This window comes from Protopterus annectens, chromosome 8.part0, assembly GCF_019279795.1.
Source record: "Protopterus annectens isolate FY-2018-M chromosome 8.part0, PAN1.0, whole genome shotgun sequence".
NCBI classification, from domain to species: domain Eukaryota; kingdom Metazoa; phylum Chordata; order Ceratodontiformes; family Protopteridae; genus Protopterus; species Protopterus annectens.
In genome coordinates this window covers 1,302,674,271-1,302,688,250 of record NC_056741.1, presented here as the reverse complement: position 1 = coordinate 1,302,688,250, position 13,980 = coordinate 1,302,674,271, and the positions used below count along the sequence as shown (strand labels likewise).

The window sequence follows — 13,980 nt, the reverse complement described above, 5'->3', positions numbered from 1 at the left end:
TTACATCCACAGTTATGAAAGACATGTTGCCTTAGTAGTGACACCCAGTTGCATGAAGGTGGAGGTTCTGCTTGACTGTTTCCTATGGCTGGAACTCCACAATACATTAAAGAATGGGTTATTTACCTTGACACTGGATTGGATCTCTGAGAAAATCTACACCTACAGGAAGTAACCCACCCACCTTCCTTGGCTTCTGCTTCCTTTGTTTTTCTTATCTCTTTCACATGGTTCAGATCTAGAGAGGCAGGAATAAGCGGTGCACTATAGAACAGGAAGGCGAGATTAGTAGTCTCTGAAAGTTTTATGTTCTGAGTGGTTGTATTAATGTATTCATTTACTATTTTTTGACCAGGTAAATAGACTGGTCTGTGGACTCTTTTCAGCCATGACATGAGCTCCATAAAACAGAACAAATATACACTGAACAGAGGAAGTGCACTAAAATTCATAGATTCATGGGTTCATAGAAGGTTACTAGGCTAATGGCCCTAGAGCCCTTACAAGCATAGCCCTATTTATCCCTAGTTGCTCCAATTGTCGGTAGTTAGGTGAGTAAAGTTTGTAGAGCTAAGGGTCTATGGTAGTTAATATCGACTTCCTCTGTCCAGGACAGACATAGGCTCCACCCCAGGAGAGAATTTACAGTCACCCAGCCATTGATCTAGGTTGTGTTTGAAGAGGGTCAAGTAGGGGCTCTAACTCATGAATTGGAAGCTTGTTCCAGAGAAGTGGCAGTCTCTGGGTGATGTATCCATCTCTCCAGCATGATCTGTTCATGTCAGAGGCTAAGGTTACGATCCCTGCAGTGAGTAACCCTCATGCAGTTTGATTTACGAATGTGTACCATTTCCATCAGGGCCAGGTTAGAGACCGCCCTGTAAGCCAGGCACAGTACCCTTTAGCAACCTGTAGGAGACAGAATACAGTGACATGCTTTCAGTCTTTCCGTGTAAGACTTGTTTTGTGTACCCTGTAATTTCTTGGTGAGAAACTTCTGTGGTCTCTCTAGTTGTTGCAGGTGTCTGGTGAGGTACATGCAAAAGGGAGCATTGTACTCAATTATTGGTCTGATGAGGGGCGAGTATAATGGAATTATAATATCCTTAGATCTAGATGTGATGCCTTTACTTATAAGATGTGCCACATAGAAAGATTTTCTTACTACTGTGAATATGTGATAACACCAAGAATACAACACAAAAAAACATATAGAAGTAAACAAAATTAATAAAATATAATAATCACATGTATTATGAACAGAGACATTATGGGATTGGTTCCAGGAGCCAGGTCATAGTCAGAAAAGTGTTTTTCTCCTATTTTACTTTTGAAGGCTAGTCTGTTCAAAGTGATATCATTATGCTAGCTGTTTCTTAGCAAGAAGGATTGTTCCCTGAATGGTACTTTGCTTCTGAGAGGTTGAAGTATTTCAACTTTAGTATCTTGAAGCTAAAGAAATTGAACAGATAAGAAGCTCTATCATTTACAGGTATCAGTGTAACTGTTTAATGATGTTGCAGTGGTGGGTTTGTCAGTCTGCCAAAAGGGCGAATCTGAATATTTTGTTTTCTGTGATCTGAATCCTTTGTGCATTGTAGAATAAGAGTAGAGATAGTTAGTGAAGCCAGTATTCCAGTTAGTGTAGTAAAATATTCTTAGCAATTGCTGTCATGGCTGCGAGAGATAACGGATGAGAAATCTTGTAATATAGCTTAAGTTGAAAGAAACCTTCATCTGTAATGCTGCCACTGCATGCTATGAAAGAGAGATTAGTCCAGAGTTAACCATAGGTACTTGCATTCTGTAGCATTCTGTGTAGTATTATCCATAATGTCCATAAGTAGTATGAAGGGTTATATTTTTTTAAACAGCTTCATTAAATTAGCACTTAAGACACAGGCAAACATATATTAACAGAAACGAAAGCAAACCATTTTAACATTTTTTCCATTTATATACAATATACATCACATATAATTTCTTTGCTGCTATCATCAGTCCAACATTACAGAAAATTGCTGAATTCTTGCCTTCTCTTAAACCTTACCCCTCCTCCTCCTGAACATTATTATTCATGTATTATTCCCACAGTTTCCATTTGCTTATATGTAATTTGCTCCTTCCCTTTTCTAACCCCCCCCCCTTCCAGTTCTATTGCTTTTATAATATTCAGTACCTCAAATACAGTTGGTGTAGACTTTGATTTCTATTTTCTAGTAATTGCTTTTTTGGCATCCAGCAGAATTAAATTTAATAAGGCCTTACTATAGTTAGGCAATTCAGATCCTGTATCCCATCTCAAAAGAATCATTTCCTTACTTCCAGCCGTTTGGTCACCCAAATATTCTGATAGAGTACTCTGTAGCTCTGTACCTTTCTAACCTCCTCTGATTGATTCTTAAAGTTATTGTGCAATATTTTATAAGCCCTTCTAATTATCCCTTTTTTAACAACACCTTGTGTTCTAGATAAAACAACTTTACAAGAGCAGGTCTTTCACTTAAAATTCACCTATCCCTTTCTTTTTGCCTGTACTCCAAAATCAAGCCCTGGTAGGGAAGGCAGTCTCTAACCTGCAATCCAAATAATTTCTTGGCCTCATCCCACCCTTTTACCTTTCCTGCTTGAGTTATTTGTTCCCAGTATCTTGGTTCCTTTGCCATGTTTCTCCAGTAAATTCCAGCCCCCTTTTACCTATTTTCTTTACCCCTGCTTGCAGTCCTCCCTATTGGCAAAATCTCCTTTCTCCATTCTCATATTAGCTTAGTTCTTAGAATATTTTCTGCTACTTTGTGAATATAATAGCCTGTATGTTGTTTAAGCAAGAAACATCTTTATTAAATTATGTATGACATAGGCAATTTTACATTTATATAAATGAAAATAAACCATAGCAACACAATCGGGTTCCTATTAGAACGACACATATAGAGCGAACAGGCAAAACAGCGAAGCGGCTGTTCAGCGAATTCTTTCCCTGGGAAAGAAGTCGCTTGACCGCTTCGTTGCTTTGCCATGTTCTGCAGTGTAGTGTGGTCCCTTGTCCGGTATAGCTCCCGAGCGTAAATGTGCAACAGTTACTGACCTTAGCGTTAGGGTGCGGGTTAAGGTACGTGCATATGTATGAAAGTGTTTACTGTTTTTTATTTTGTGTTAGATGTATGGTTGAGTTACGTGTGTATGTGTTTTCAGTTATTTACTTTTGGTTTGGGTGGGTAGAATTAGGGTTAAGGTAAGTGTGTATGTGTTTGGAACTGTTTATGTAAATGTGCAAGAGTTACTGACCTTAGGGTTAGGGTGCGGGTTAAGGTAAGTGCATATGTTTTAAAATGTTTACTGTTTTTTTTTTCCGTTAGATGTGTGGTTGGGTTACATGCATATGTGTATTTAGTCATTTACTGGTTTTTGGGTCGGGGTACAATTAGGGTTAGGGTATGTGTGTATGTTTTTGGAAGTGTTTAATGTTTTTTTTTTTTTTTTGGTTGGTTCTGTGGTTTCGACATTTTCAGCTTTCACTGAAAATGTGTAGATGAAACATCATTCTCTGTTTTCAGCATTCGATGTTTCAATATAGACCCACACAATCTCAGTTACAAACACTATACATTACAAACCATGCTGACTCAATTGTAGCTGCAAACATTATACATCACTTTTAATATATCCAGTCATAGTCAGCCATTACATAACTCATTCAAATCCTGCCTTCGTTTAAATCAAATTGCTGCCCTGCATATATTGATCTGATATTTCCCATTTTTAGGTTCATAGGTGTGTACTAGGCTAATGGCCCTGGAGCTTTTACAAGCCTAGACCATAGGATTACCCTGGCATCATGCCACCCGACCTTAGTTCCCAGTGTCTCTGTCAAGTAAAACCACTGGAGTGATCCTTGGGGTGAATTTTCTATTTCCCATCCACTCATCAAGATTTCTCTTGAAGAGGGCCAGTGAGGTGCACTGCTTGACATGTATGGGAAGTCTATTCCATAGTATGGGCAGTGTCTGGGTTATGAACCTGTCCCTCCGGCATGTTTTGTTGATTGCAGTAATGAGGTTGAGGTCTCTAGAGCATGTGATGCGGAGGGATTGGGATTTCTTTAGATGTAGCATTTCTAACAGAGCTGGGTTAATTTGCTCTTACCCTTTTCTAAAGATCCCAGTTTCAGTTTTTTTATTTCTGCTGCTATCTTTGCTACTTCTAGTAAAGTTGGTTTAGAATTTAATTTCCATTTTCTAGTAACTACTTTTTTTGGCTGCCTCCATAATTAGACTCAGTAAGGCCTGACTATGTCTAGGCAATTCTGATTGTGTATCATAGCTAAAAAAAAATAATTTCTCTCGTTACTCCAATTTGCTCAGCCAGCATCCCCGACAGAGCAGTCTGCTGGGAATCTTTAAAGTCTGCCAACTCATTACAGTCTCAGAAAATGTGTTCCCAGTTACCTCTTTTTTCCCCGTGATACCGCCAACATTTGCTGTCTACCTGAGGAAAAATTCTTTGGAGTCTACTTGGGGTATAAAAATACGTCTGTAAAGACTTCCTAGCAAAGATCCTAAATCTTCTACATTTTGTTGCATATTTGGGAGGCATATATATATCCCCTCATTGTTTCTTTGTGAATTGCTTATCCAGTCTGTCTTCCCAATCCTTCCTCACCTCCTCTGATGACTGTTATAGTTATCATGCAATATTTTATATGCTCTACTAATTATTCCTTTCATAAAGGCAACTTCTGTTCCAGATTCTACTAAAAACTCTACCAGTGCTGGTCTTTCGTTTAGGACCCCCCCCCCCAATTTATTTTTCTTTGCCTGCACTCTGATATCAATTCTTAATAGGGAAGGCAATCTCTAACCTGCAGTCCAAATTAGTTCTTGGTGTCTTCCCATGCTGTTACCTTTCCCTCTCTAATTATTTGCTCCTAATACCTTGCTTCCTTTGCCAGTTTTCTCCAATGTATTCCAGCCCCCTCTTGCCTATTGTCTGTATCCCTAATTGCAGTCATCTCTATTGGCAGAATCTTCTTTCTCCATTTCCGTGCTGTGTTAGTTCTTAGAATAATTTCTGCTACTTTATGAATATAATATTCTGTATGATTATTGTTGTTCTCCTTAAAGGTCTGTATCCAATATCCCAGTCTGTCCTTGTTTCTTGAGCTTCTCCCCATTTCATCGTCATCTCTTTCCATTTTGAATTACAGTTTTCTGCTTGTCCTATGTATAGCAGCCTTAACTGTGTTGCTCTGAAATACCTCTTCAACTCAGGTAATCCCAATCTGCCATGTTCTGTTAGAAAAATAAGTGTATCCCACTTGACTATTATCATCTTCCCTTCCCAGATAAAATCCTTCAGCTGTTTATTAATTGCTATCTACAACTTCTTATATCTGGTTGATAAAAATATGCCTGACCTGTGTATAAGGCTAAAGGTACTAAAAAACATTTTAACTGCTTGTGTCTTACTATTGATATTGATAAAACAGAGCTTCCATTTTCTCAATTTTTGTATTATCTTTTGTTTAGACTCTTCCCACATATCCTTAGCTGCCACACCCATATAATTTTTAATCCATACTTCTAAAAACTTCATTTTATTATATCCCCATAAGTTTGGATATTGCTGAACCAATTTGTATATAGGTACATAATTTACCACTATTGTGTTTGTTTTAGCTTCATTAAGTTTGTGTCTTAAAAAGGTTTGAAACTCTCTCAATATATTCCACAGTACTGTACTGTCCCTTTCTCTTTTTTTCTGTTATAAAATAATGTCATCTGCAAATAGAGCCAGCTTTTCTTGACTACCATACCAATTACATCCTTGAACTGCTGAGGCCCTTATTTTCTTTGCCAGTGGATGTAAATATAATGCAGATAATAAAGGAGGGAGAGGACACCCCTGCCTAGTTCCTCTGCTCAAGTAGAGATTATCAGAGAGGACCCCACCCACTTTAATTCCCGCCTCCGATTCCTCATATATCCTCCTAATCACGCTTATAATTTTATTAGGGAATGCAAATGCTTCTATTGCTCTGCTCATAAAGTCCCAGCTTACTTTGTTAAATGCTTTCTCTGCATCAAGACCCACCAACAACAGTGGTATTTTCTTACATTCTGCTCCCTGTAGGTCATGACTGTTCTGTTAATGTTGCCAAATGTTTGCCTACCTTCCATAAAACCACATTAATCCATATCTATCAATTTTGGCATCACTTTTGCAATTCTTTTAGCCATTATAGACATAAACACTTTATAATCATGATTTAGTGTTAAAATTGGCCTGTATGAAGCTGGATGTGATGGATCGGTATGCTTTTCAGGTATTACAGCTACTACCACTTTCTTTGAGGATGTTGGTACTTCTCCTCCTCTTAAAATACTGTTAAACAAAACCTTCCAGACCTTTATCAGTTTTTTTCCCATCCTAGCTTCCAAACTTCCACAGGAATACCATCTATTCCTGAGGACTTTCCTGTAGATTGGTTATACATCTCATCCCTTCCTATCCTAACTGTTAGTAATTGAGCCTCATCTACTTCTAACTTTGGCATATTTAATTCTTCCATAAACATTTCCATTTGTACCTTTTCTTGATTTCCATAATTCTCTGCTTTATACAGATTTTCATTGAATTTCTGAAATATTTCTAATACTTCTACAGGATCTCTTGCTGTCTTCCTTGTTATAGGCTCCCTACGTTTGGTGACTGCCCTTTCCAATTTTTGTTGCCTGTGTTGTTGTGCTAGAAGTTTTTGTGCCCTAGAATTATTATCAAAAAACAGTTGCTTAACAGCAGTCTTTCTAATCTTCAATTTAAATCCCTTTTTTTCTGTTTAACATTCTGCAGTTGCTCTTTTTCTTGTTCTGAGAGATTCCCCCTATTTTGCAATACTTTAACATTTGTCAATCCCTCTAAATAATTCTTGTTACTGTTTAACCATATCTCCCTTTTTTTATTTACAACCTAGTTTTAAACTCCACTTTAATTTTATCCCACTCCTTAACTATATTTTCAGAAGATAAATCTGTCTTCTGTAGTAGCTCCTGAATTAATTCCACAACCCATTCCTTAAATTCCTCTCTTTTCAACCGGTAGGTGGGGAAACACTAGTGTCTCATTTTTATTTCATTACCTTGTGTTTTTTATTTTAGTTATTATTGGTGCATGATCTGAAATAGTTATTGGGTGCGTTTCAAGACCTTCAATTAAATGCGCATGCGTCTGTGAAATATAAAGTCTGTCTAGCTTAGCCCAGTTTTTGTATCTGGTTGAGTAATATGTAAATTCACTCTGAACTCCTAGTATTGAATTCACATCTTCCTTGTCAAACATTTTCATAAATTTCTTCAAAAATCATTGATTGTACATTATTGTCTGTTAACTGTATTGTAGATATTAGTAACTGCACTGAATTTTTACCACAGACTTGAAAAACTGGAGATGGCTTGGGATGTGTTTCTTCTATATGGAGCATGTGCTCTCTACACAGAAAAAGAATAAGGTGTAGCCTTGATTTGCCTGGGGGGACATTTAACAGTTTGCAAGTCTGTCTGGACAGTAACTTATGTCACTGAATAGGAACCCAAAAGTAATGGATACAACTGCAGTAGTCTTTATTTTCTGTTATGAGAAATCCCCTCACATAGCTGCAACGCTTTCAAAACAGTCTTCTGCAGCAAGTCAGAATTCCCTACTGCCACCCCTTTTAATTGCTGAATCCCCATACTCAAGTGCATATGGCTGGCATATTTTTGCTCTTTAAAAGAAACCATCTATAAATTTCAAACCAGTTGTGGAATTCTACTATGTAGCAGAAATGGATGAGAAAGTGTAGAGACACACACTTCATGGAAGCATTACTGACTGTAGCATTAGTTAGACTCTGTCAGAATTGTGTTTGAAGCTTTTAAATAATTGATCCTTGCACATGAAAATATGTATATGGTATATGTTACTTTCTGCAAAAGCTGATCTTCATTTTTTTTTGAGAGGACCTTGCATGACTGCATTTGTTTCCTTGAATAAAAGGCAGATTCATGGTAATGTTTGACAATACATTTCTCTTTACTGGAATTAGTCTTAGATCTGCAGGGAAAACTGCTTTCAGAGCTGCTGTTTCAAATTAACTGATTTCCAGGATTTGTTTTAAGGAGTCATGTTACTGAAGATATGTATTAGTTATTAAGTAGTAAAGTATGTGCATTTCTTTCCATTTACCAATAGTTATCTATAAAAGAGAGTTAAGTTTGAATGTTTTTTCTTTGCTGAGTTTCAGTGACACTGAAACATTTATAAAGCTGCATTGTGCATTATTTAGATTCTTAAACATAGTTAAAGCTAATATTATGTACAAAATCATAAGCAAGTATTTTTATTTATCATCTACAGGTACACACAGAAATATATCCGAGAAGAATGGGCCACTTTTACCAGATCAACACATAAAAGGTACCCTAAAATGGAATATCATGTTTCACATTTGATTGAGTTCTTAGAAATCAGATGATTCAAATCACCTTGTTTTATTTCTGGTTATTAAACGTCATAACTGAAACAAATGTAGACAATTATATAAGTCTGAATATACAAGTCTACTATCTCCCCATACTTTTTACCCCTCCAACTCCTGTCCTTTCATTTCATTTACTGCTGTAGACTTCCCTGGCATATCCTCTCACTAGGCGGTTTACCACCCTCCATTAGGAAGTTGCATTCCCATTGTCAATATTCACAGTCTAATAGTGAGAAGAATACAGGAAATAAATATGGGCGAGTCAACAGTACATTATGCTGTTGGCTGAAAGTATTTATTTGTATAAGAGGACTTTTACAGCTGTGGCTTTTCAGATATTACAGTTGTGTGGCAAAATGTCCTAAAGGATATTTCCCAACCTCACATAACACAATAATTTTTTTTCTAGGGTGGAGCTTAACCCTCCATGTAGGAGTACACCAGAACTGGGCATAAATCTCTCTGTCACCAGATGGATAGCCAGTTGACTCATGGACAGGACACGTGGTTTAAGTGGGTGAATCCAGATCCAGCAAGAGGCCATTTACTAGTGGGGTGCCACAGGGCTCAGTAAAACACTTCCATTTGGAATATATTTCTCGGAAGTCAAGGCAAATACAGAAGGCCTCTGGATGACAATGTTTGCCGATGATTGCAACCTGGGGGCAATCACTGAATCCCCCAGTGATGCAGATATCATTCAGGAGGGTCTAGATCAGTAATGGTGAACCTATGACATGAGTGTCAAAGGTGACACGCCATAAAGTTTTGGGTGACACACCAGCATTCACCAACACCCGATTTACCAAGAAACCGAATGAACAAAAATACAAGAAATATGTGACCCTGCACTTATCTATTAAAACTCAGCAACAGAAAATTCATTAATTGATGTTAATCAAATGCAATGTGTTCCATATTTTTTTAGTTCAATTCAAATTTACTATTAAAAGTAGAGTATTTTTTTGGTGTACTATTTTAAGCCCAATTATCAGTGCTCACATCATTTTCTCTATTGTAAGTCACTGATTTTTCTTCTAATTTTATAATACATAGCAGCACACATGATTGGACTGCATTTTTTTAAATAAATGAATATGTAAAGAATTGTTTCTCTTTTGTTCGGGGGGGGGGGGCACGCTAGCAGAGTAAAGGTAAGCATTTTCTGAATTTTTGACATGCGAGCCGAGGTTCGCCATTACTGCTCTAGCTGCAACAGATGATTGGTGCCAGAACCATGGCCTAAAACTAAATGCAAAACAAAAAATACATTATCATACCCTTTGGGAAGTCAAATACACCTGCAAATTACAATGTCAATAGCATCAGTAGAGTGGACACAGAGGTGAGAGCTCAAGGTACGCAGACAGATAGAAGCTTGAAAGTTGACCGTCTTGTGTCCACATTAGAGAAGAAATCCTTTTATGTGGCATAGCTTATAAGTAAAGGTATGGCATCCGGATCCAAGGAAATTATAGTCCAGCTGTACGCAGCCCTCATTAGACCAATAATCGAGTGCATTGTGCCATTTGACATGTACTTGACTAGGCACTTACATCAGCTTCAATGATCTCAGGCATTCCTTGCAAAGGAAATATAGGGTATAAACAACATGAACTGTCTGGATAGACTAGAAGCTGCTACACATTTGCAAGTCAAGCAGCACAAAGGTCACACGATTTAGGGATCTAAACTTAGTCAGCAACTCAAAGAAAACATGCTGGAGAGACAGGTATGTTTCTCAGAGATTGCCCCTTCTTTGGAACAGGCTTCCTATTCACATTAAGCAGAGCCCTTCCCCGGCCCCCTTCAAATGCAGTTTGGATCAATGGACTGGGAATCGCAAATTCACACCTGGGGTAGTGCCCTTGTCCCTTAAGGACAGGGGCAATCTATAAGATACTCAATGCACAGCCACAAATCCATGCCATCCTCTTGACCCTAGGGGCTATATGTTGGGTAAAATCAGGTTGTATTGGCTATGCTTGTAAGGGCTTTTAAGCCATTAATCTAGTAATCTCCTATGAACCTACAAACCTGTTCCACCCCTTCCTTAGTTATAAACAGCTCCAAGGTTGCTGCTTCTTGTATCAAGGAAAGCCTGGACTTTGGAGGCTCAGTAGCTTGCATAGTCCGCCCCAGTTACATGGGAGGCACACAAATGGTCTTCACAAAGTCATTTGATTCCCATTTTAATCATTAATGGCAGACATTATCCAGAGTAATTTTCAGGCATTTAAAGATCTCCCTGTATTTGGGTAACACCAATCTCACATTTTCCTTCTTCTGTGGCAGTCGGAGTATACACTGCCGTCATTACCCTATGCTATGCTAAGCATTTTGCCTTTTCAGTAGAACTCAATTGGAATTTTCCTTGCACATTTTGATTGTTGTGGCCTACTTTTCAGTTAGTATTGCAGTGAATAAGTGTGGTTGTGCCTTTCACTCTTATTTATTTATTTTTGCCTTTTGGTTTCAGCTGTCTGTCTAGCCTATTGTTACATTGGGGCAGTACTACAAGTATTATATTGGACTTTAATGAGGAAGCAATATCTGCATCATAGAGCAAAGACTGTCAGTTTACAGGCTATCATCCTTACCTATGGTCATGAGCCCTGGGTAGTGATAAAAAGGATGAGATCATAGATACGGGTATCTAGAATGATGTTCTTTGCTAGGTAGCTTTGCTCACTGTCCATGACAGTGTGAGGAGCTTTGCAATATGGGAGGACATTAAAATATAGCCACTGCTCTTTTGTGTTGAGTGAAGCCAGTTGAGGTGGTTTGGGATCCTTGAGTGGTGCTTCCTGGGTGCCTCCCAATGGAAGGAGGTCCTGTGGCAGATCCAGGTCATGTTGGAGGATTTATATCGTTAAGCTTGCCTGGAAACACTTGCAGTTACCATAGAGTAAGCTGAAAACTGTTGTTGGAGATATGAAGATCTGGTCTACTTTCCTCTACTTGCTACCGCCATGACCTTCCCCAGAATGAGTGGTTTAGAAAATGATGATGATGTCCGTGAGGATTATGGCTTACTAGGCTGCATATTAAGGAGGTTTAAATGCTTAAAATCATTGCATATGTTCAGAACAATACATAGAGTATGAAATGGTCTGCAATTAAAAGAAAGAAGTCAGGCAACAGTAAGAACCTAGGAAAAGTTAAAGCCAGGTTCTTCAAAATATCAGGTGAGCCTAAAGAAGGTAAAGATAAAGTTGAAAAAGATAATCCTAAAATAAAGAGAAAAAGCTTAAAAAGTTCCTACCATATCTGGCTCTTTTTTTGGTGCAAAATGTGAAAAGAATTCAGCACCTTTGTCAGAAAGGGGATACATTGTAAACCACAAACCAACAGCTGATGGTAAACTAGGTTGAACACCACAAAAAGCACAATTCCAATTAGCGCTTTCATCCACTTTTAATAAAAACGTGAACTTCTTCAGAAAAAACGAGGACTCTCCCCTGCTCTCGTTTTTAAGACTCAATTACAGGAAGTGATGTAAAACATCTCATCTTACAAACAATTAATATAAAAAAGTAATATAAACCATATATCTACTTTTTACATAAATGTTAAAAATGTCATTATTAAAGGGTATTACTTTGTACTTTAAAAGTTTTTTCTCAATAAAAATCGTACAAACTTAAACTGTTACACTAATTACGTGTCAAAATCTCGTCAATACAAAGCTTTCCAATTGAAATAAATAACTGAAATACCACAAACTAAAATGTTGGAATACAATGAAACGTTTGTTTTAACAAATATAAATCAAAAAATATGTCCACATAATTTAAACTAACTGTGTTGTAAAAATAAAAATAAAACAATGACAACAATTTGATGGAGTCTGTGTTAGCAATTGTTTACACATTAAACTTGCTGTTAAAAGTTAATGTGTACCTTATACTATATATCTCCTGATTTTATCTTCAATTTCTATCAACTTCAAACCATTGATTATGAGACCAAAAATTACATCTTTCAAGTCTAAAAAACTATTAGCATGGATTTCTAATCTCATAACTCGATAGTGTGGTGGTACCAATGATGTTATAAACGTATTTTGTAGTACAATCGTCACCTAGTGTGTTAACTAAATGGAAGGTTGTGTGTACCATCTCAACCTCTCCCCCTTGCTTACTGACTTCCCACTACCATACCTCACACTCGCTTCTAAACTATCCATTTGTGTCCCCACTTATTCTTCACTGAAAGGAATCATGTTCTAGCCACAGTATTTAGCCGCAACTTCATGTGTGTTAACTACGACTGGTTGTAAATCTGGTTATATGTGAACAGATATGCTGTATAACTGGGTGAACTCAATCTCCTATCTACCATAGGTAGATCCACCCCTTTGTGAATAAATTCCCCTTTAGCTCTTAAAATCCACTTGTGAACATCCATGTGTACCTTGTTACCACGGGTATCAGTGATCCAAAATGAAAAATTCGAACTTTTTGAAGTCAGTACAAGTCTGAGTTGAAAAAAACTGGAGGATTATTCTGGGCAACAAAGAACTAAGTTTAGAAGTGAGTGTGAGGTATGGTAGTGGGAAGTCAGTAAGCAAGGGGGAGAGGTTGAGATGGTACACACAACATTCCATTTAGTTAACACACTAGGCGACGATTGTACTACAAAATACGTTTATAACATCATTGGTACCACCACACTATCGAGTTATGAGATTAGAAATCCATGCTAATAGTTTTTTAGACTTGAAAGATGTAATTTTTGGTCTCATAATCAATGGTTTGAAGTTGATAGAAATTGAAGATAAAATCTGGAGATATATAGTATAAGGTACACATTAACTTTTAACAGCAAGTTTAATGTGTAAACAATTGCTAACACAGACTCCGTCAAATTGTTGTCATTGTTTTATTTTTATTTTTACAACACAGTTAGTTTAAATTATGTTTACATATTTTTTGATTTATATTTGTTAAAACAAACGTTTCATTGTATTCCAACATTTTAGTTTGTGGTATTTCAGTTATTTATTTCAATTGGGAAGCTTTGTATTGACGAGATTTTGACACGTAATTAGTGTAACAGTTTAAGTTTGTACGATTTTTATTGATTAAAAACTTTTAAAGTACAAAGTAATACCCTTCAATAATGACATTTTTAACATTTATGTAAAAAGTAGATATATGATTTATATTACTTTTTTATATTAATTGTTTGTAAGATGAGATGTTTTACATCACTTCCTGTAATTGAGTCTTAAAAACGAGAGCAGGGGAGAGCCCTCGTTTTTTCTGAAGAAGTTCACGTTTTTATTAAAAGTGGATGAAAGCGCTAATTGGAATTGTGCTTTTTGTGGTGTTCAACCTAGTTTACCATCAGCTGTTGGTTTGTGGTTTACAAAGTTTTTCGGCTCAGTCCGTGCTTTTTTCGTTGTAGAAAGGGGATACATGTTATTTGAGGACTGAAATTTCAGCATCTTGACATTT

At 37.1% G+C, this 13,980-nt stretch overlaps 1 protein-coding gene across 1 annotated transcript in view; it reads left to right on the top strand.

Moving 5' to 3' along the window:
• Positions 1 to 13,980, top strand: part of FAM118B (family with sequence similarity 118 member B) — a 718,053-nt gene that overhangs the window by 607,343 nt on the left and 96,730 nt on the right. Inside the window, exon 7 of the mRNA XM_044080824.1 lies at positions 8,395 to 8,454. Coding sequence (XP_043936759.1) covers positions 8,395 to 8,454 — 60 coding nt within the window. The remainder of the gene's footprint in view (positions 1 to 8,394; positions 8,455 to 13,980) is intronic.